The sequence below is a fragment of the Ursus americanus genome, chromosome 6 (assembly GCF_024610735.1).
Source record: "Ursus americanus isolate L20-20 chromosome 6, mUrsAme1.1.p, whole genome shotgun sequence".
Lineage (NCBI taxonomy): Eukaryota > Metazoa > Chordata > Mammalia > Carnivora > Ursidae > Ursus > Ursus americanus.
This window is the reverse complement of record NC_142132.1, coordinates 15,567,999-15,589,793: the sequence shown is the minus strand read 5'-3', so window position 1 is coordinate 15,589,793 and position 21,795 is coordinate 15,567,999. Positions and strand designations below refer to the sequence as shown.

At 38.1% G+C, this 21,795-nt stretch overlaps 1 protein-coding gene and 1 long non-coding RNA gene across 3 annotated transcripts in view; one reads left to right on the top strand and one right to left on the bottom strand.

The window, feature by feature from the left end:
• LOC148109760 (uncharacterized) overlaps nucleotides 1-7,047 on the bottom strand; it is a 37,357-nt gene extending 30,310 nt beyond the window's left edge. The window contains exon 1 of the long non-coding RNA XR_015724661.1: nucleotides 6,711-7,047. This is a non-coding gene — a long non-coding RNA (uncharacterized LOC148109760). The remainder of the gene's footprint in view (nucleotides 1-6,710) is intronic.
• A 116-nt stretch (nucleotides 7,048-7,163) lies between these two features.
• TRUB1 (TruB pseudouridine synthase family member 1) overlaps nucleotides 7,164-21,795 on the top strand; it is a 37,331-nt gene continuing 22,699 nt past the window's right edge. For both annotated transcript variants that reach the window (XR_015724718.1, XM_045803215.2), the window contains exons 1-3: nucleotides 7,164-7,503; nucleotides 10,756-10,854; nucleotides 18,846-18,901. Coding sequence is in view for 1 of the 2 variants with exons in the window: in XM_045803215.2 (XP_045659171.2) it covers nucleotides 7,218-7,503; nucleotides 10,756-10,854; nucleotides 18,846-18,901 (441 nt within the window). In the remaining variant the exon portion in view is untranslated. The remainder of the gene's footprint in view (nucleotides 7,504-10,755; nucleotides 10,855-18,845; nucleotides 18,902-21,795) is intronic.

Genomic DNA, 21,795 nt, shown 5'->3' with positions numbered 1-21,795 from the left:
AACTGATACTAATGATACTTTCTCCAAGCTGTTTATAAATGACTTTATTTGCAGCAGTGGTCAATATGAATGCTATTTCATGTGCCTATTACAGAGCAAATGTGTAATAAACATTTGTCGTACAAACGAAAGAACAAATGAATGTTAAGCAACATAAAAACAATCAGATCTACTGTGTTACTTTGGCAGCATTAAAAAGATGCATTTGACCAATCCCAGAGTAGCTTATTCTATTATGTTTGTAATTTACCTACTGTATACAATCACATATATTTTGTTTACATTAGACTATAAATATTTATATTAATGTCATTTGATACAAATTCAATATTTATAATTGGGTATATTGGTTTAATTTGAGAATTTATTCAATGTCCTTAATGTACCTCGATAACATTGTATACATTGTAGGGAATCAATTATGTCCTTTGAATGAATGTTCTGAGAGCTCAGGAGTAATTACAGGGATCTTTTCATGGACCTAAAAAGCAAGAAAATGTCAAGGACTTTTATTTAATACATTGTTAAATATTTCTATCATCTCAAGTCTTTCTGTATCATATCCCCCTCTTCCATCACTTTGCCCTTAAAATTTTTCACGTTTGTTTAATCTAAACTGCTACATTGGGAGGAGAGAGGGCATGTGGCTTCTTTTTGCTTATTACTGTGAAAATGTGCTTTTTTGATAGAGAGGTCCTGTGAGCCAGCTAATGCACTGGCACGTGAACCAGGTTTTACTGCCAAATGAGTCAGCTGAGATGGGAACATTAATTTATTTGAATGGACATGAATCGACAATGCCATAAAGAGGTATTGGTATAGCTTAATGGGACAAACGGTCAGGAAAATGTAGGTTGGGTATGATGTGATTGGCAAGCATCGAGAATGTTTCCATGTTCACTAGTATCCCCTCTTCCTAATCTGAACTGTTGTTTCTTGGATTCCTCCACCGAGTTGCAAATACCCCGGAGGAATGACACCTTCAACTATTATCAGGTGTTAATATTAGATTAAAATTGCTGATATTCAGATGTTTTGACCTACATAAGTAGTACTTTTATTTGATCCAACATCATACCTTCTTAGGGATAGTTCATGAGATTACCTTGTTATTGAACTGAGGAGAGAGGACAAGAAATCTCTAAGACAGGAAAGATCTAGAGTATGAAATATTGCCTAGAGTTGACTGTGTTTTCAGGACCCATGACACTTCCCTCATTCTAGACTTAATGATTCCATTTTTGCTTCCAAGATTCCGTCTTATATGGCCATTTTATATTCATGTAAAGTTTATAGTGCACTCGTGTAAGGCTTGATGTAGACTGAAATCCCCCAAGGTTTTTCATTTAGGTTGATTCAAAGCCATGTTTTCTAGGACTTGTCCCTGAAAATTGGTTTTTAACATCTAGAAATTAATGTTCACCTCTATAAAAATCATTTCAATTCAGCTTAGTTCTGTAGCCTCCACAGTCTGGTTAGTGTTTACTGAATACTGGTTAAGATTATAGACTTTGGAGCCAGATAGACCTGGATTTTACTAAGTCTAACTGCCACCTGTTGGTTTTGGACCTTTAAAGGCAAGCTGTTTACTCATTTTGAGTCTTAACTGACTCACCTTTACATGCCACTCATACTTCTCAGAGTCATTAGATGAGTTATATGCGCATTAGATGAATTACTGTGCTAATTCTGCACATTCCAAAGAAAAGACTAGTCCTCGAATGGTTCCCAGGAGATAACCTCTTACCCCTTGGCATATCCTGCCTGGAAAGAATGCTTTAGGATGCCTGCGGTCTTGGGCTACACTGTATCAGGTGGACAAGATAGTTTATGCTAATAAGACGACTTAGGGTGAACCCCTGTTCTTGTATGCCTGAGGTCCTGGACCACATGTTAATTTGTTTTCTGGGGGCTGAAGACCGAACAGCTAAGGTCAGTAATGCAGGTACTGTATGCCTACATGACAGATCCCCAGTTCGTGACAAATCCTGGATACCAAATGTGACAAAATCCTGGATACCAAGGCAAGGGAGAGCTTCCCTGACTGGCAACACTTCACACATGTTGTCACATTTTATTACTAGGGAAGTAAGTACTGTCCTTGTGACCCCACTAGGAGATGGTAACTGGAAGCTCATGCGTGGTTTCTCCTGGTGCCTTCAACATAAGTGCCTTTTACTTTTGCTGTTTTTAATCCGTACCCTTTCACTGTAATAAATGGTGACCACAAGTATTATGGCTTTCTTGAATTCTATGAGTCCTTTCAGAGAGTCCATTCTGATGTTGGTCTTAGGGACCCCCACACATCCGTTTACACTCTGCTAGCTATATATCCTTGGTCAAATGTTCTAACCTCATTTAATTTCATTTTCTCATCAGTAAATGGGGATGATAATAATTATAGCAGCTACCTTGTAGTGAAGTTCTGGGACCCAGCCTATACTTTATTTTCTCCACAAGCATTACTTAAGAGTTACTATAGAAATTCCAGGAAAATATAAAGTGCCAGCACACAGCGTATATACATACATATATATATATATATGTATTTTTTTTTCAACAAAAGTTAGTTCTCTTAAGCAATCTCTTTTGCAAATTCTCATATCTTCTCCCTCCCCTGGCCCCAAGATAACATTTCTGGGCCAGGAGATCTAACTTCACCTAGTGCAGAAATGTCTTCTTCCAAACTCTTCACACCTCATGGACCTCATTCTCCTCTAATCAGTGGCTGACTTTTCCCATTTTCATCCCCAAATCATCTCCTTGATGGAGAAGTCAGGCAAAATAGGAGCTTTGCTTGAGCTTTGTCATCTGATTGGCTTCAAGCAGTAAAATGATCGTCCTTGATCTTCTTGAAAAATTCCTTTTGTTTTCTTTTAATGTCTCTGGAATTTTTTCTTTTTTTCCCCCCCATTCCCAAATGTTTTATACTTTAACTTTTCTGGCCTTACTCCTTCCTACATGTTTGTGATATTATCTACCCCCTTTTTTAAAACAAAGTTCTTCACTTAATTAAAAATTTTACATTATTGCTACTATTTTTCCTTAATTATGAAACTTATGATCAGAATTAAAACATTAAAAATATTTAATATCTTAGAAAATAAAACTTTTTTTAAGAAGTCTAACTCTAAAGAAACCACAAATGTATTTCCTTTAAATAACTTGGTTCACAGCAGACCTTCTTATGTAACCACTGGCTTTGTTAATTACCTTCCCCATTAGGATAATTTCCTTCTCTATTAGGATAATTTGAAATGGCAGAGACAGAAGATTTTTTTTTTTTTTTTTTTGCGGGGAGAGTTTTTCAGCTCTCTCAAATTTCATGTAATGAAACATGCCCATCTGTTCCCTGAACTTTTAAAAAATATGCCTTTCTCAAGGCCATCGTAGAGATTTGAGCATCTCCAGATTTCTCTTCTTGGTCATCAAGAACACCCCTTCGTGCTTCAGTTTTAAAGTGAGGGTCTTACATTATATGGTCTAGAAGTTCTCATCAAGCACTATATTCTTTTTTTTTTTTAAGATTGTATTTATTTGAGAGAGAGACAGCAAGAGTGCACAAGTATGGGGCAGAGGCAGAGGGAGAGGGAGAAGCAGACTCCCCACTGAGCAAGAAGCCCGATGCGGGGCTTGATCCCAGGACCTGGAGACCATGACCTGAGCTGCAGGCAGACGCCTAACTGACTGAGCCACCCAGGCACCCCCAAGCACTATTTTCTATGCTTCTACTGTCTATAGGAAGTTGTATAGATGAGCAATAATTGGAGAAGACTTTGTAAAGAACAGCTTTCCCAGGCATACATGCCTATGGCAAGGATCAAAGAAGTGCCCCAAGAATGCAATCATGGTAGAGCCAGTGACAGATTTGGAATCAAACCTGAGAGTATTATCAATTTTTAAGTCTCATTAATGAACAACCCTTGGAGATGACTGGGTAGTTGAGGGCAGCATGGAAGCTGGTCTAGAAAGTTGGGGTTTAATTATATAGCATGAAGTGATCATATTTTCTCTTTGCATCAGTTCCATACATACACAAAAATGGAGATAAAAGTATTGAGGCTACACTTGGAACATACGTCTATTACTTTATGTATTCAGCACTCTACTTTTCTGGAAACTGTCACTAACTCCCCTGTATTTACATGGTTTCTTTTGAAGCTGCCATGTTTATTCATTCAGTTATTCAACAACTATTTATTGAGTACCACGTGTGACACTTTTCCAGGCCTTGGAGACATAGCCATGAATAAAATATACAAAAAATTCCTCATGGAGCTTGCGTTCTGATGGAGGAAATAAGACATTAAACAAAATAAGTAAATATTTGGTATGTCATGTAAAACGTGCTATGGAGAAAAATCAAGTAGGAAAGTGAAGAAAGATGAAGGGACAAAGTGAGAGAAGCACTATGTTCCGTAGGTGGCCAAGGCGGACTCCATCCAGGGTATTTTTGGAGGTAGATCAAAACAGGATGGTTTAAACCCAGACTGTAGAATGAGGAGTAGAAAAAAAAAAAAGCCTGTTAGAAGCAAAAGAGAAGCACGAAGACACAAGAGAGTAGCAGAAAAAGAGGATGTGGGTGGAGAGAGAGAACCTGAGAGAGAACTTTTCAGGTTCTGCGTAACATTCCAATATACTTCTGATAAATCCTTTTTTAAAAATCCTTCTGACAGATTTTAAACTGGATCAATTTCTGTCACTCCCAACAAAAGAATCCTAATTCATACACATATTAAGTAAGATAAATTGTAAATTCAAGGCTTGCTCAATGTGGGAGATGTTGGTTACCTCAGAAAATAAGAGCTCGATGCATCTGATGCCAAGAGTACAGATTTGATAGCAGAGTAGAATTAATTTTGCTGTTCCCTGGCATTCCAGAAATAAAATGTGCAAAAATATCCATTTTTCTGTTTTTTTTTCAAGTTTTTATTTATATCTAGTTAGTTAACATCTATGGTAAAATTGGTTTCAGGTGTAGAATTTAGTGATTTTTCACTTGCATATGACACCCAGGGCTCTTCTGTTTTCTTTTAATCGAATTAACTCTGATTCTGCACTGGCATGGTGGAAAATTCAAATGGAAGCATTATATTTCACCTCTATTTCTGTTCTCCCTCCACTCTCTCCACCCTGGAGTCACAAAAGAATTAGGGAAGATTATTGATGTCTAGACCACTGGGAAAAGGCTCTCTAATCCTCAAGTTGATATTGTTCAATCCTGCTTTAAACTTTCTCTTAAGTCCCTGGCTCTCTGCTTCTGGCCAAGAGAGCACAGAAATCTGTGCCGAGGCTAAAGGATGTTTTGCTTCCTAGGGTGCAGTCATCCCTTCTGAAGTTGTGGCACTTTCCTGGGAAAGGAAAAATCTGGAAGCAGGCTCAAGTATCCACTCAGGTAATCATGGAACCTGCAACTCCTTCACTTTCTCTGTCTTTATTCTCAAAATAATTCTATTCTCTTCTGGCCTCCAACACACCCCCATGCATAGTGTTTTTATTTAGCTTAGGCTTTTAGAATAGACCATAACAGTAAGTGACTGCCATTTCCAATTCAGCTTTCCACATTGCAAAAACTCCCCAAAGATTTTTTTGGCCTTTCTTTCTGTGGTATAATATACATTACATAAAATTTTCCATCTTAACCATGTTTAAGTGTTCATTTCTGTGGCATTAAGTACATTTACACTGCCGTGTACCCCAAAGATTTAATGAGAGTCTGGCAATCTGACTGAAATGGGGAAAGATGAAAATATAGAAATAAATACTACATTTGAAACATTGTTGTTTTAGGGCACCTGGGTGGCTCAGTCATTAAGCATCTGCCTTTGGCTCAGGGCGTGATCCTGGCGTTCTGGGATCGAGCCCCACATCAGGCTCCTCTGCTGGGAGCCTGCTTCTCCTTCTCCCACTCCCCCTGCCTATGTTCCCTCTCTCGATGGCTGTCTTTCTCTCTCTGTCAAATAAATAAATAGATAAATAAATCTTAAAAAAAAAAAAAGAAACATTGTTGTTTTGTGTATTTGTTGGATGAATGGGGCAAGTTCCATAATTGGTAATTTTGAGCAGGAAAGAGGCATCATTAGTATAGTATAGTATAGTATAGTATAGTATAGTATAGTATAGTATAGTAGGTTTTAAGCTGCAAGAGGATGATGAGGAGAAAGGTGGCTGTAAGGAAACTTGGGGAAACAATGAAGACAAACTTTATCTGTCTCACAATACTCATACTATCATTTAATGTATTTGAAGCAGAAGTAAAATGAAGACTTTTTCTCCACTCTACCTTGTGCCAGGATCAGAACAATGTTCCTGAATTTCGATGCGGGCATAAATAACTTCCAGAAACAAAGTCTCAAATCGAAAGTAAAATTTAATTTTATGAATTGCAATAGTGCCTTTTGATATTTAAGCAATGGTTTACTAAGGGATGCAATCCACAGAAGAATGAGTATTAAAAATTTTTTTTTAAGTATTAAAAATCTTAAACTTATTAAGAATTACAGCGAGGGTCATACGGGGTGGGGTGGACAGGAATGCATCAAAATAAGCTCAAGTGATGTAGCATTGGCTTGGCCTAGAAGTTTCTTTTGGGAATTTGAAGAACTCGTATCCATTTATTCATTCCAAAGTATTTAGTTAAGCACCCACTATGTATGAGGCAATGGGGATACAGCAGTGATCAGGTAGTTTCCTTTCTTTAAAGAGCTTACCTTTAGGTGTATTTGAATTCTGAATCGTGAATCCGAGGGCACGATAAATCGAATAAAGCAGTGAACCGAGGGAGCCATGATTCTTTACAAACCGCGGCAAAATCTGTATTTTAAGTTTTCTATTTTTGTAAGTTGGGTCCTCTTAGTTCTGGAAGGCGGGTGGGCAGATGGGATGTAAGGAGATTGCCCGCCGAATATATACACAGACTTCGTGTTTGGGTTCAAGAGTTTAGGACTGGAACTCCAAATTACACCTGCAGCAGCGAGCTAACCCGACCTAGGAGGCAGATGGGACCACAGGAGAAAAACAACTTCACCGGAGCCCTCAGAAGGTACAGTCCCCTCAGCCTACAGAAGGCCATGGACTACAATTCCCACATGCCCTTGCGACCGCCCCTCCCGCCAGCACAATTTCGAAGTATGGGAAAGATGGAGGGACGTCGGGCGCACTCCTGTTGCGTCATTAGAGTGTGACTCCAGATACAAAATAGGTCTGGGCTACAAAGTATGGCAGCTGCTGAGGCGGCAGTGGTATCGTCGTCACCTTTGGAAACAGACACAGCCCTGGTCCCTGAAACTGCAGGAACAGCCGCAGCAACGGCCGCCACCTCATCAGCGACGGCTGCAGTCGCGGCCGTTGCGGCCGCTGCCAGAACCGGATCCGAAGCCAGGGTCTCCAAGGCCGCTTTGGCTACTAAGCTGCTGTCCCTGAGCGGCGTGTTCGCCGTGCACAAGCCCAAAGGGCCCACTTCAGCCGAGCTGCTGAATCGGCTGAAGGAGAAGCTGCTAGCAGGTACTGCAGCCCGGGTGGGGACCAGGCTGAGGCGGTTGCCGCGAGGGCGGAAGCCGCAGAGAGCCAATGGGCTTTTTTGCGAACTTGTGGCTCGAGAATTAAAAGGAGGGGAAAGGGAGGATGACCACCGAATTAGCTCTGGACAGAAATCTGGGGCATCTTGGGCTTGGACTTGCCCTGACGTGAACTCCTGTAGCCTAGTTGGCAGTTTTTGTTCTCAAGGGAAGAACAAAAAACAAAACACAAAACCCCACACTTACACAAATAAACCTCTTTCCTTGGGCAAACTAATATTCTGTAATTTGATCGCCCAGGAGACTTTTGTTTGGCTCACGTTGATAAACCCCACCTGAAGGAAGCACTGGTTCTCTACCCCCGAAGTTGCATTCTTAAAAATAGTTTGGAGATGCAGATATTACGTGATTAACCAAGACTTTAACGCAGTGGTTTTCACACAGCGGGCATGAGAATAGAGTCCCTTGTGCAAATGCAGAGTCCCGATCCCTGCCCTTCCAGAAATTGTGATTTTGCGGTTCTGGGGTATTTTTTAGGAAACCATTTTTAAACTGTTCCTCCGGGTGATTCTGGTGTAAGTGGCCTTTGGACCACATTTTGAGGAACACTAAGTGTAATTTAAGAGCATTCTTTTTTGTTTGTTTCTTCATGTACACTGGGAGAATATTAGAAAAGCCTGGAGGATCTCTCGGTTCATCAGCCCAGTAGATTATTTCTGACAGTGACATCAAGGAACTTTAGATTTATTGGACACCTACAATAAGCCAGATCTAACCTATAGAGCTGTGAAGATGAAAGATACAGTCTTTTCTCTTAACTGAGCTTCTAGCATAGAAATTTCTGCAGACTTTGGTGGTAAAACTATTTAGCTGCATATTCAGGGCTTTCCTGAATTTGGCCCTGCCCTGTCTTTCCATTAAAAAACAGTACAGGAACGTTTCTTCTCCCCTTCCCCCTCCTCCTTCTTCTTTTTAAGATTTATTGATTTTAGAGAGAGAGAGAGCACAAGCAGGGGGAAGAGGCAGAAGGAGAGGGAGAGGCTCTCAAGCCGACTCCCTTGCTGAGCATGGAGCCTGAAGAGGGGCTTGATCTCAAGACCCTGAGATCATGACCTGAGCCCAAATCAGGAATTAGCTGACTTAACTGACTGACCCAGGAACTAACTTTTTAACATTGTTTAGTGTGCCTTGGCAAACTTTATTATACTTTTTTAAAAATGCAAAAACAAATTATTCTGATAGGAATTTGTTGATTAAAACTGACACAATACGGATTCAAATGGCATTTTAATGACTATAGGTACACTCTTGCAGATGTTTAATTCCGGTGTCATATCTACTCATTCTTTTGTTATACTCCCCCTTTACTTTGTAACCTGTAAGAATGGGTCATATAGGGGATGTTGAAGGAAGGACTTGCATTAAGAATAAACTTTGTGGTGTCATCATAGAGTTGTTTCCTACATACAATTGCTTCCATTTGGCCTGATTTGTTAGCGGAACTAGGGCTTTTTTGATTCACAAGGTAATGATTACCATTCTTCCTCTCAGACAGGAGTCTGATGGGATTAAAGCCATATCCTGGCCTTCTGGTTAATCTGCCTCTAAGAGCTAAAGTCCCTTGTTGAAACTTGGTTAAAACATTGTTTCAAGGCTGTTGTGAGGCCATCTTCTAGAAGCCTCTCACTCAGTTGCAGATATTCTCATTACTCCATTTCTATATTGCTTTGATTGGTCTATTCTGTGAGTATGTTAGTTAGACCAGGCTACCTGGGAAGGTTCTAAAAGATAGGAATTTCAAGGCCACACATTCTGATGCCAGCCAGGTTTGACACCCACCGATTCAGGCCACCGTTAATGGTCATAGCCTCTATTAACACTTCTGGCCTTTCCCTATATTGATTCATATTATACTTAAAATCCTTGCTCTTTTTTGTCTATGTGAATCCTTCAAAGCCCAAAACGTAAGAATTTTATAGCTAGAAAAGACCTTAGGAGAAATTCTTCCATAAATGTTACCAATAAGGTGAACCAAATTCCAATATAGTAGAGGTGGTGTGTCTTCAAACTTGAGAGAGGTAAATTTGGACACAAAAGGAAGAAGCAGGTTTGTCGGTCTTCATACTCTAAGGAGTGTCAGGTTGAAAAATACAGAGAGTTCTCCAAAAGTTTTCTATGAATTTATAGATGAGAGGTCCATGGTGAATTGCAAGTGAAAGGTGAAAGGTTTGAAGCCTGGGCCTGTCCGTATGCGTTTGTGTTAAAGCAGACAGCCAGGCCCTTCCAAGCATGGTGATGTAATCAGAGAGTGGCATGAGGGCTGTGTTCCAGACAGATGGTGTTCTGTAATTATGTGGTCAGGCCAGGCAACCCAGCACATCCTTTTGGCCGTCTATTCTGTCTTCTCCATCATTGCTCCGCTTCCCTTCTTTTCTTTTCTCTGTCCTCTCTTTTCATTTCTTTTGCTCTATTTTTTATCTTCTCTGTGTCAGTGGTTATAAGGGAAGTTTGATGAGTTTGGGAGATGTAGATCAATACAGCTGTTCTTTCCTTTCTCATTTGAAGTTCAGTGGCCAATATTCTGTCAAGGTATTGATATATATAATAATAATAAGGATAGTAATAATAATAACTTATTGTCAGAGTGCTGTATAGTTTCCAGAGAACTTTCAGATAACATTATTTCAGTTTATCTTTACAATAGGAAGATGAGGTGGCCCAGGTTGGCATTTTCTTTTTTATCTAAATGCTTCAGAGTTTAAGAGGCAACTTAACTGTTAACCTACTTCCCACACAACCTTTTGTTAAGATTGGCTTCTTAAAGGAAATGAGAATTTTGATCTGGAGAGAAGGGCAACAAAAATAGATAGTTTGGGAACTTAATGTTCTTAGAAGTAGCCTTTTGAAAGGTACTCCTGACATTAGGAGTACCAGCAAAGAATACCAGGAAACCAGAGAGAATTAGAAATGAAATCAAGAACTTTTAAAACTAGCTGCCTGTATAAAAACTAACTTCTTTTCATCATTCTGTAACAGCCCACCCAACTCCTAGGAATTTACTAGGTTTTTCAGGGTGAGCCTGGATATTCACTCACGTTTAAAAAAAAATTTTTCCCCCTAATCTGTTAAGTTTGTACAGTCATTTTTGTTTTGAGTACTCCATCCACCCTCCCCCCATATTTATGGAGATCTTCATTTGTCTTGCTAATTGCTATTTCTCATCCAATTACTCTCATAGAAGCTGGAATGCCTTCTCCAGAATGGACCAAAAGGAAAAAGCAGACTCTAAAAATTGGACATGGAGGGACGCTAGACAGTGCAGCCCGAGGAGTTCTGGGTAAGAGATATGAATGGAAGTTTGATGTAACTACCACTTATTATAGAGAAAAATATTGATTGAGAACGAATAAAGCCATGCCATTTCCAGTCTTTTGGAGTATTTCAGATCCACTGGATTTATAATGCCATCTTCTAAAGAAGCCCTTAAGTGGTAAAAATATACCAAGCTATTAGAAATAGCCACTTTTGTGTGTGGATGGGACTTTGAGAAAGGATTTGTATCTGTGAAGAAAAGAATTAATGTAGCAGGTCTGAAATCACTAGGTTAGAAAGGCCTGCTTGCGAGGCTTGCTCTTGGTAGGCATCTGGGAACTTGGATTTTGAGAGTGTTCCCATCCCTCCCTATCTGATAAGGGTGGTTTGCTGTGCCCCAGCTGTTGGTGTGAACAGTGCGGTGTATGCCGAACACCTGCTTTCCTTTTAGGAGTCTGGAATTTTGTCCTACCGCTTGGGCAGGTGTGTCTGGGTAACCATCCTCATCTCCCCCAATTAAGAACTTTAGGTGCTGAGTTTCTTTCCTTTTTTTTTTTTTTTAAAGATTTTATTTATTTATTCGACAGAGATAGAGACAGCCAGCGAGAGAGGGAACACAAGCAGGGGGAGTGGGAGAGGAAGAAGCAGGCTCATAGCGGAGGAGCCTGATGTGGGGCTCGATCCCATAACGCCAGGATCACGCCATGAGCTGTAGGCAGACGCTTAATCGTTGTGCCACTCAGGCACCCCGGGTGCTGAGTTTCTAATAAGCTTCCCTGAGTAGGAACATTGCATACACTTTTTACATTTTGGAGAAAGGAACGTGCTCAAGTGTTCCCCGTCATAGGAGGAAGAGAGAATAAGGAAACTTATGTGTGGATTTCTCCAGTGTCCTTTTCCCTTATGATCCTACTATGTAAAATTATTACTATGTCCCTGTAGTAGCCATGTATGAATCTTCCAACGTGGAGTGTCTTGTTGGGGATTCCTGACAAGGTATTTTGCCCTTTTTTTTGTCTCAGATTTCATCTCTGAGATCAGCTCTTTTGAGAATGTGAGCCTTATGGTTCCTGAGAGGAAGTCACACTTTCTCTTGGAGATACAGTGAGCATTATTGCTTATGGAGGCAAATTGGTGGAATTGATTAACAGGAGAAAAATCACTTATCCCTTTTTATTCTTTTTTTTTTTTTTAATGCCTCTGGTATAGGTTCTAAAGTTTACCTTTACAGACTGCTTAAGTGTGTATCCACAGAGTAGAGTATGTTTTGCAAACTTTTTGTAGAACTCTCTCCATAGTCACAGAAATACATATGTTGGGATTCCTGTCCCCACATCCTAGAAACAGAGTTCTGTAGGACAGTACTTACTTTTTTACATGGTTTGGTGTTTTGTATTTTATTTCATTTTTTTTCATGTTGATAATCCACTAAATTTATTTCATGATGCACTAATGGGTTGTGATTCATGGTTTATAAAATACTATGCTACAGTGCCAGTACATTTTATTAGAGCTAAAAAATTAGGTACAAACAACAAACCTCATCTAAGCCATCCAAAGGAAGTGAATGCTTATTTAGAAGAAAAGGGTAAATTTGGTGAAGAAAATTCTATTCTTCAAGAAAGTTAGAAACAATGTATGATTTTGCATTTTCAAAAATTACAGTTTTTATTTAATTCCTTTGGAGAAATATCTTTACATTTTCTCCAAATACATTTGGAGAAAAATCTTTACATAGATTTAAAAAAACACAAGAAAGTCCATTTTCCTGAATTAGAGAACTTGAATAGGCAAATTCTGACAACTTAAAGTTATTGCTTCTTACCATAACTAATGATAATCATTTAATGAGCAACATACTATGCATGAAGTCTTCAGCTTAGGGCATACATAAATTATATACTTTAATCCTCTTGTAAACCTGTAAGGTAGGTGTTATTATTCCTCATTTTACAGAAGAAGAAATGAAGACCCAGAGAGAGAGTGCATTGTCATAGTTTGTGGCAGAGTCAAGATTTCAAGCCAGATGTGCTCAGTTCCAGAGCTTCTGCCCTAACCTGGCATGGCAGATACCTGGGCCTCCTGCCCTCCTGCCATGCCCATGGCAGGATTACCTAGCAGTCACAGCGTTCTTTGCGACTGGTCCTAAAAATGGCTTCAAGGTTTTTATCAGTTCTCCTTGAGTTGAAGCCTATTCATTGTAACCATTCTGTTCTACTGCTTTCCAAGGCCAACACCAAAAATATAAGAGACAGGATAAGGTCTGCTGTTTATTTATGAACAGATGAATTGTATTCATTTCTGGTAGTTTTTACTCATTGGTATGCAGAAAATAGTGATATTCAAGGCAGTGAATAAATAAGTTTATTTTTTACCATCAAGTTAAGTGATTTTGTTGAAATTTCCATTTTAGTATTATGAAAGGCTGGCATTTGGCTAAGATTCATATGAGTGGAAGAAATTGCATTGCACATCATTTCCTATTTGAAGGCTTAATTTATATTTGATACCCCGGAACCTTTATGATGATATAATCTGTGCATATGTCAAATTTCTTAATTTTTCTTCTAATACCTGTAGTTCCCAATGAGGAATAAAGTTAAAAAAAATGTAGATATTTAGTCATAGAATAAAGGGTATTCATTGTTCAAATGAGTAGTTCTGGAGACTTAGAAGTTGATTTTTGTTTTATGGTGGAATAAACACAGGGTTCTCATCATCATGAGTTTGTGAGCTGGCTGCTTTACTTACTAAGTATACACAGCCTGGGAAAATATATAACCTCTGAATCTCTATTGTTTATCTCTTGAAAGGGGTAAGTAACATCTACCATTAACTTTCAGTAGATTTATTGAAATATATGAGATATCTGTAATGTACAGATATATGCTATACTCTGTCAAGTGCTTTATAAAGGTCTTTTTTTTTTTTTTTTGGACAAAACTGGTCCTATGTGAAAAAAATACACTTTTACTTTCAACATGTAGACTGTTTTTGCTTGGATTTTTTTCCCTTGTAATATTAATGGTACAGATTTAAGAATTTAGTTGACAATTTCAGATATAATCTGAAGTTTGGGTTTATAATTCTATTAACCTATATTATATATAATATATATGACTTATATAATTCTATAAAGAGGGCTTGCAAGATTCTTAAAAATCCTATGGTAAGTAGAATATTGGCCCCCTAAATATGCCTATGTCATAACCTCCAGAATCTATGAAGGTTCTTCTTTTTTTTTTTTAAAGATTTATTTATTTGAGAGAGAGCACAAACAGGCAGAGTGGCAGGCAGAAGGAGAGGGAGAAGCAGGCTCCTTGCTGAGTAGGGAGCCCGACTTGAGGCTCGATCCCAGGACCCTGGGATTGTGACTTGAGCGGAAGGCAGATGCTTAACTGATTGAGCCACCCAGCACCCCCAGAATCTATGAAGGTTCTGTCACAATGTATGTTAGGTTCTATCACAAGGGAGAATTAAGGTTGCTAATGAGCTGCCTTTAAGATAAACAGATTATCTTGGAATATCCAGGTGGACCCTGTGTAATCACAGCAGTCTTTAAAAGTGGAAGAGGAGCCAGAAGAGAGAGATGTGGCAGTGGAAGCAGTGGTTGGAGTGAGGTGATTGCTGGCTTTGAATGAGGAAGGGAGTCACTGAGCCAAGAAATGTCAGCAGCCTCTAGAAGCTAGGAAAGGCAAGGAGCCTCCCATAGAAAGGCTCTAGAGAGATTCTCCCATAGGGCCTTCAGAAAAGACTGCAGCCATGTAGACACCCTGATTTTTAGGTTAGTAAAACTCATTTCAGACTTCTGATCTCCAGAACTGTAAGATAATAAGTTCGTTGTTTTAAACTACTAAGTTGGTAACTTGTTACAGCAGCAGTAGGAAACGAATACACCCATTTATTATAAATCACCTGAAATGGAATCTCAGTTTCTGCCTGTCACTTTAAAATTATTTTGGGGGGCGCCTTGGTGGCTCAGTTGGTTAAGTGTCTGCCTTCAGCTCAGGTCATGATCCCAGGGTCCTGGTATCAAGTCGTGTGGCAGGCTCCTTGCTCAACAGGGAGCCCGCTTCTCCCTCTGCCTGCCACTCGCCCTGCTTGTGCTCTCTCTCTCTGACAAATAAGTAAATAAAATCTTTTAAAAAATTATTATTTTTTTAACTTTAGAGGTTATAAAATTACTGAAAAAAAATTTAGAAAATATTTAAAACCATAAAGTTAAAAATTAGCTATTTTTCACCTTCAGCAATAGTCACTGACATTTTTGCTACATTTTCTCCTAGCTTTATATCTATTGCAAAATTTTTAAGTTGAGCTGTTTTATTATATATACATTTGTATCCTTTTTTTTTTTTTCTTAAAGATTTTATTTATTCGACAGAGATAGAGACAGCCAGCGAGAGAGGGAACACAAGCAGGGGGAGTGGGAGAGGAAGAAGCAGGCTCATAGCAGAAGAGCCTGATGTGGGGCTCGATCCCAGATCGCTGGGATCACGCCCTGAGCTGAAGGCAGACGCTTAACAGCTGTGACACCCAGGTGTCCCTGTATCCTTTTTTTTTTTTAACAACATCATATCACAATCATTTTTATGTTAAAGAACTTTTGGTAGACATTTTTCTTTTTTTAAACTTTACTGAAGAATAATTGACAAATATAATTGTGTATGTTTTAAGTATTGAAATCATATCAAGTATCTTCTCCAACCACAGTAGTATGAAACTAAAAAATCTATTACAGTAGGAAAGCTAGAAAACTCACAAATATGTAGAAATTAACGCACTTTGAACAACCAGTGGGTCAAAGAGAAAATCAAAGAATATCTTGAAACAAATGAAAATAGAAACACAACATACCAAAACTTATGGGATACAGAAAAAGCAGTTCCAAGAAGGAAGTAAACATTATTTTTGAGGGCAACATAATGTTCTGTCCTAGCAGTCAAATACAATTATTTAACCATTTCCCTATTTGAGGTCATTGATCTTAGCAGAGTTTTGTTATAAGACTAATTTTGGATTTCATTTTGGATTATTAAGATAGATTTCCAGAGTGGAAAGACAGGTCTTTTAAGATGGTTGAAACTTTGAACTACAAAAGCTTTGGAATTACATGTGTCATACCCTTGTCTGTTCCAAAGTGGCTCTCATCATTTAAAGTAGAATACTAGGACATTTGGATACGTTTGGAGATAGTGGATTTTTTATAGGCAGACATTTGAGCACAGGAAGTTTGGGAGATGGAGAGAGTAGTCATTGTGAGATAGTGCTTGGCAAACTCTGTTACTCATTCATTCTCCTAATTCTTCCCACTTTTCAGACTGTTGTGTCTCTGTTCATGCCTTTCTTTTCAGACAAACTGCTCATTTCTGTCTTTTTCAGTATTAGAAATCCTACTGACCTTTCCATATTTGGCTGAAACGCTCTCTCCTGCACGTGCAGCCTGCCCACCTTACTCTTTTACGGTGCTAATGTAAAACTTCATTCTATTCTTTGTTTTTGTTAACTCACAAAGGGCTGAAACTAGGCCTTACTTACTTCTGTGTCTGTATAATAAGTACTGAATAAAACGTTGAATGATTGAATGAGAAAAAAAGCTGAGTAAAAATTCTGTCCAGTAAACTGTCCCTTGAATGAAAAGCTACTGGTTGGCTGGGCCTCACCTCCAAATAATCTTTCTACATACCACTTTTGTAGTACTCTTCCTAGAATTCTGCTTTCACTAATCACCTGGCTTCAGTGGGCCTTGGTTATAGAATGAGAAGGTTAAGCTGGGTAACTTTAAAATGCCTTCTTGTTTCAAATCCTATCATTCTGGATCACTGACCTAGCAGAGAAATCAGTGTTTCAACCATGATGAAGTCAAACATGTCAGCCTCTTCTAAGACACCTGCACTCTGGTTGATCAACCCACTGTGCTCGTTCTTGTATCTGAGAATTTGTGCAGTTTGTTCCTTTTTCAGGACATGCTTCTCTCTTCTCTGTATGCTCAAATTCTTTCTTTCTTTTTTTTTTTTTAAAGATTTTATTTATTTATTTATTTATTTGACAGAGAGAGAGACAGCCAGGGAGAGAGGGAGCACAAGCAGGGGGAGTGGGAGAGGAAGAGGCAGGCTCCCAGCGGAGGAGCCTGATGTGGGGCTCGATCCCAGAATGCCAGGATCATGCCCTGAGCCGAAGGCAGATGCTTAATGACTGAGCCACCCAGGCGCCTCTCTGTGTGCTCAAATTCTAAACATCCTTTAAGGCCTATCTCAAGCTCTGTTTGAAGTGCTTGAATGAAGCATTATCTGGCCTCTTTAGTGGTTTAGAGTACTCCCTTCTTTGACCTCCTACAGCAATTATTCTGTGTTCATTTTGACTCTTACTCATAAACTCTTACTGCTGTTTAGCATTATTCACTCATTTATTCATACACCATTTTTTTGCGCACTTGCAATTTCCCTTATCTGCATTTTATTTTCCCCATGAGGTTATAAACTCTTTCAACGTCAGGAAATGTTCTGTTCCATTAAAAGTAGTGTTCTTGGGACTGTGTGCATAGTAGCTGCTCCAGAAATACTGACTGGGGATTCTTGAACGGAACACAGTTGCACTGGATCTTTGTTATGATACAAAGTTTTTTTTTCTGGAGAGTAGCAGCTATCGTTTGAAGAGTATGATGCTCGACAAAGGACACTAAAGGCAGACCGTTGTTTTTATCTAGTCATTGAACTAATATGACTCCATCATAGAAGCTTGGGGGCATTTGGGATGACTTTATATAGGGGTTGAGATTTGAGCTGGGTTTCGAAGGATGGATTTTGAACACTAGATAGTTGGGGGGCTTTGTAGTGTGCAGTAGAGGTAATCAGAAATGGTTATAAAATGGTATGCAGTGGAAGAGAAAGGGATAGAATGTAGAACAGTCAGGTTGGTAGTGGTTTCGGCTAATTAGGTTAATGGCAGTGGAAAGAAAGCTTAGATGAGTAAGGTGGCAGAAGAATGAAAAGAAAGGGGGTCTACTATTAGTCTGGTCTGAATTTCAACTCCACCATATACTAGTTGTTAGATGCTGGGCAAAGTGCTTAGTCTCCCTCTGTCTCAGTTTCCTCATCTATAAAATAGGGATAATTGTATTATTTTTTAGAGTTGTTATAAGGATTAAATGAGCTAATGAATGGAAAACATTTAGACTGGAATTTGATACATGGTAAATGCAATGAATGATATCTGCTACAAATAATTGTGATAATTCTTTTAGCTGGTCAATCATTTCTTGTTTTTTCTTGCAATTCTGAAATTGTGGTGTTTATACTGTGTTCCTTTACAAAATTGTATCCATTGATGAGAAATACCTCAGTTCTTATGAAAATTTGCTTTCTGTTAAGTGAAGATATGATTGTAAACTCTCATTCTCTCCTGATGAAATGTGTTGTCGTAAGGATAAATAATGTTTGAAATTGAAGCGAGAGGTGGGGCATTGTTGTACTTAATATGTGGTCTGTGTGAGTATACATTCTCCAAGCTCTCATTTTACCTTGTATTTTTCTTAGTGTTTGGTTGATCTGTTATGTTTCTGTTTTCTTGATTGTATACTGCTGGACACTAATCATTTTTAAATGGTTCATTAGTTATGATGATGGCTTTTGCTTTGTTTGTTAATGAACTCTATCAAAAGGCTTTCTCATACTGTGGTTTAAATTGTACTATGTATTTTTCACTGATCCACATATAAAATTCCAGTGAGTCCTCTGAGGGTGTTCTAAAGTTTTTCATTATGTAATTGTCTGGGTTGAGTTTTCTATCATGTTTAACACTTTGAGAGGGAAAAGAAAGTGTCCCACCCATCCTCTCTTTAGAATTTCTAAGTTGCATGATAAGTTCAACTGATTGGAGCCCTCTAGTTGTGCAACATACATGTTCTTTCCAACTTTATATTACATGTACCAAAAATTTTTGACCAAAATATATAGATATTTCAAAAATCTAGTTTTCAGACTAGAGTGTCATAATATTTCTTTCTTTGATTTATAGTGGTTGGAATTGGAAGGGGAACAAAAATGTTGACCAGTATGTTGTCAGGGTCCAAGGTAAGAACACTAGAATACTTTTGTTTTTCTTTTCTCTTGAATGTTTTTCTTAATGACCTATGTTTTGGATTTTAATCAGTTAAAAAATTGTGTACATTGCATTTACAGATGTTATTCCTGAGTATTAATTATGTTGATCATGATATCTGAGATTCAAAATATTGAGACTATAAATTGGAAATTCTTCAACAAATTGATTTATAGAAGCAAAAACTCTGCAGTGCTTATCATTTTAAAAATTCTGTTGTCTTTTTATATATTTCGTAGATGAAAGAGAACTTACAGATCATAAATTCTATTGGCAGATTTTTTTTAAACCTTGAAATTTTTATAGAAACAATACCGTTAAAAAAAGAAAGAATACCATTTTGTAACCCATACACTTTTCAGCAAAAGACCTGCTTTGTTCACTGGTTACAAAATGTTTACTAAAGACAAGTGAGGCTTTTTTAGGGTGATAAGTTACATCATTCATCTGTGAGAGTAACCTTGGCTAAATCAAAAAGCATTTTTTGAGGCAGTTGAGGAGAGAGAGGAAGGTTTATGCAGGGACAGGAGAGCTGTAAATCTGTGGATAGCTTCAGGCAGTCAGCAAGAACCCTCATGCAAAACAGCAGGGTAGAAGGAACATTGAAATAGAGGTCAGCCTGTCAAAGGAGTTAACCTCTCTGGGCCTCTTAGTTTTTCCTTAGGAAGAATGATTTGATCCCCTCTAGAGTCTCTTGCAGCTCTAAGAGAGACAATCATATCTGTATTCTGATTGGCAGTGAGGTGCTGGTTATAATAGTTGCAGCTAGGGACCAGCGAAAATGCCTATGCAGGGAAGATTAATAAACCACTTGGTAGAGAAGAATTTCAGCAAGTTCCTGGACTTTTTATGTGTTTTAAAACCCTTCCTCTAAGTGGGATATGAATAGTTGGTAAAATGAACTTGTCTAAATTGTTTCTTAAAATACATATATGGTCGAGGACCATTGAAATAAACCTTCCAGCTTATTGCAGACTAATGACTTTTGTAAAATATAATTTAAATGCTATGGCAACATCAAATTGCTAAATAAGTTTCTAAAGAGCCTCATTTTCTGAGCTTATCTCATTGCGGATGCTGGCTCATGGAGCACACTTTGAGTGGCAGTGGTCTAAGTAAGCTTTTCTTAAAATAAAAAGCCCTCGAGAACATACTGTCTTTGACATCCCATTTTAGTTATCAACTGGAATAGAAACCTGTATCTTTCAGTTGGAAAGGATCTTAATACCTTAGATAAATGGAAAAATTTCAGTTTGTCTTACTGCATAATCTTTCAAATGTTGGTGTTGAAAAATCACAGAATATAAGAATTGTGTTAGAATGGCAGAGTTTGATGGTTTTGCTAAATTTGTGCATTGTGCTTAAATACTTACACATGGCTTTTAAAATTTTTCTCTGATACAGGGTTTCACCATTTGTTTAATATTTGTTTCTTCTTAATATTTGTTACTTCTCCCAAAGTATAGACAGTGGTTACATTGATGCAGAATTATGAATGATTTTTGTTTTCTTTTTTCACATTATTTAGTATTTTCCGAAATCTTTACACTGAACAAATCACTTTTATAATTATAACCAAAAAGATATGTTTGCATTAAGGATTTTTTCTTTTACTCCAAGATAAAAGATGTTGCATTCATTGGAGTATTCATTATTCACTTCTCCCCTCCTCCCAAAAGCACAAATACAACACACTGTTGAAAGGTTTTACATATAAATTCCAGGCGTATTTGCAGAAATATGACCGGAAATGTAAATACATCTTTGGCTGTAGTTTAAGCTTTATTTATCACGAACCATTTTGGTATTCAGCTAGGAAAGCTGAATGTCATACAGTGAAATCACTGATCCTCGGATGACTGTATCCTAAATAGAAAATCCCAGGTGCATCTTATTACAGAAACCTAGTTCTTGGATGCTTCACATTTCAAAAATAGACATTTTTATCTTGTTAGCTATTTGTTTTTCTTACACTTTTAATTTTAGATTATGTACCTGTTTAAAAAATTAAGTCATTTAAATTTAAGTATGTGGAATATTACATTTTTATCAAAAGTAAAAAAGTTTTAATGAATTTTTTAAAATTGATTTTGTCTTAGCACTGGAAGGAATCTTAGAGATTGCTTTCAAAAATTTTTTGACCAAGACCCATAGTTGGAAATTCATTTTACATTGTGACCCTATATACACATACACGTATAAAAAACAAAAATTTCAGGGGTGCCTGAGTGGTTCAGTCCATTAAGCTTTCGGCTCAGGTCATGGTCTCAGGGTCCTGGTATAGAGCCCTGGTTGGATTCCCTGCTTAGCGGGGGAGCCTGCTTCTCCCTCTCCCGCTGCCCCTCCCCCTAGTTCGTGTGCATGCTCGGTGTCTCTCTCTCTCTTTCTCAAATAAATGAATAAATAAAATCTTAAAAAAAACAAAAAGCAAAAATTTCGTCAAGCAGCTTTAACCCTATGTACAATGTCCTGTTGGTATTTTTCCTTCTAGTTCGTGTGCATGCTCGGTGTCTCTCTCTCTCTTTCTCAAATAAATGAATAAATAAAATCTTAAAAAAAACAAAAAGCAAAAATTTCGTCAAGCAGCTTTAACCCTATGTACAATGTCCTGTTGGTATTTTTCCTTCTACTTCATTAAAAAATATTGGTGCCTGCAGCCTCCAAACTAGGCACGGACCTGCCAGACCTACCAGTGGACCTAATGTTGACTCTTTCTCCACTTTAACAGGTGAATTTTATTTACATCACAATGCTACCAGAAAAATTTGTCTTATAGTATGTGTCAGGTAGAGTTACCTCAAGAGTAGAATTATTTTGTTCTCGGATGGCAGGTATTCAGTGTTCACATTACAGCCATATCACAGTG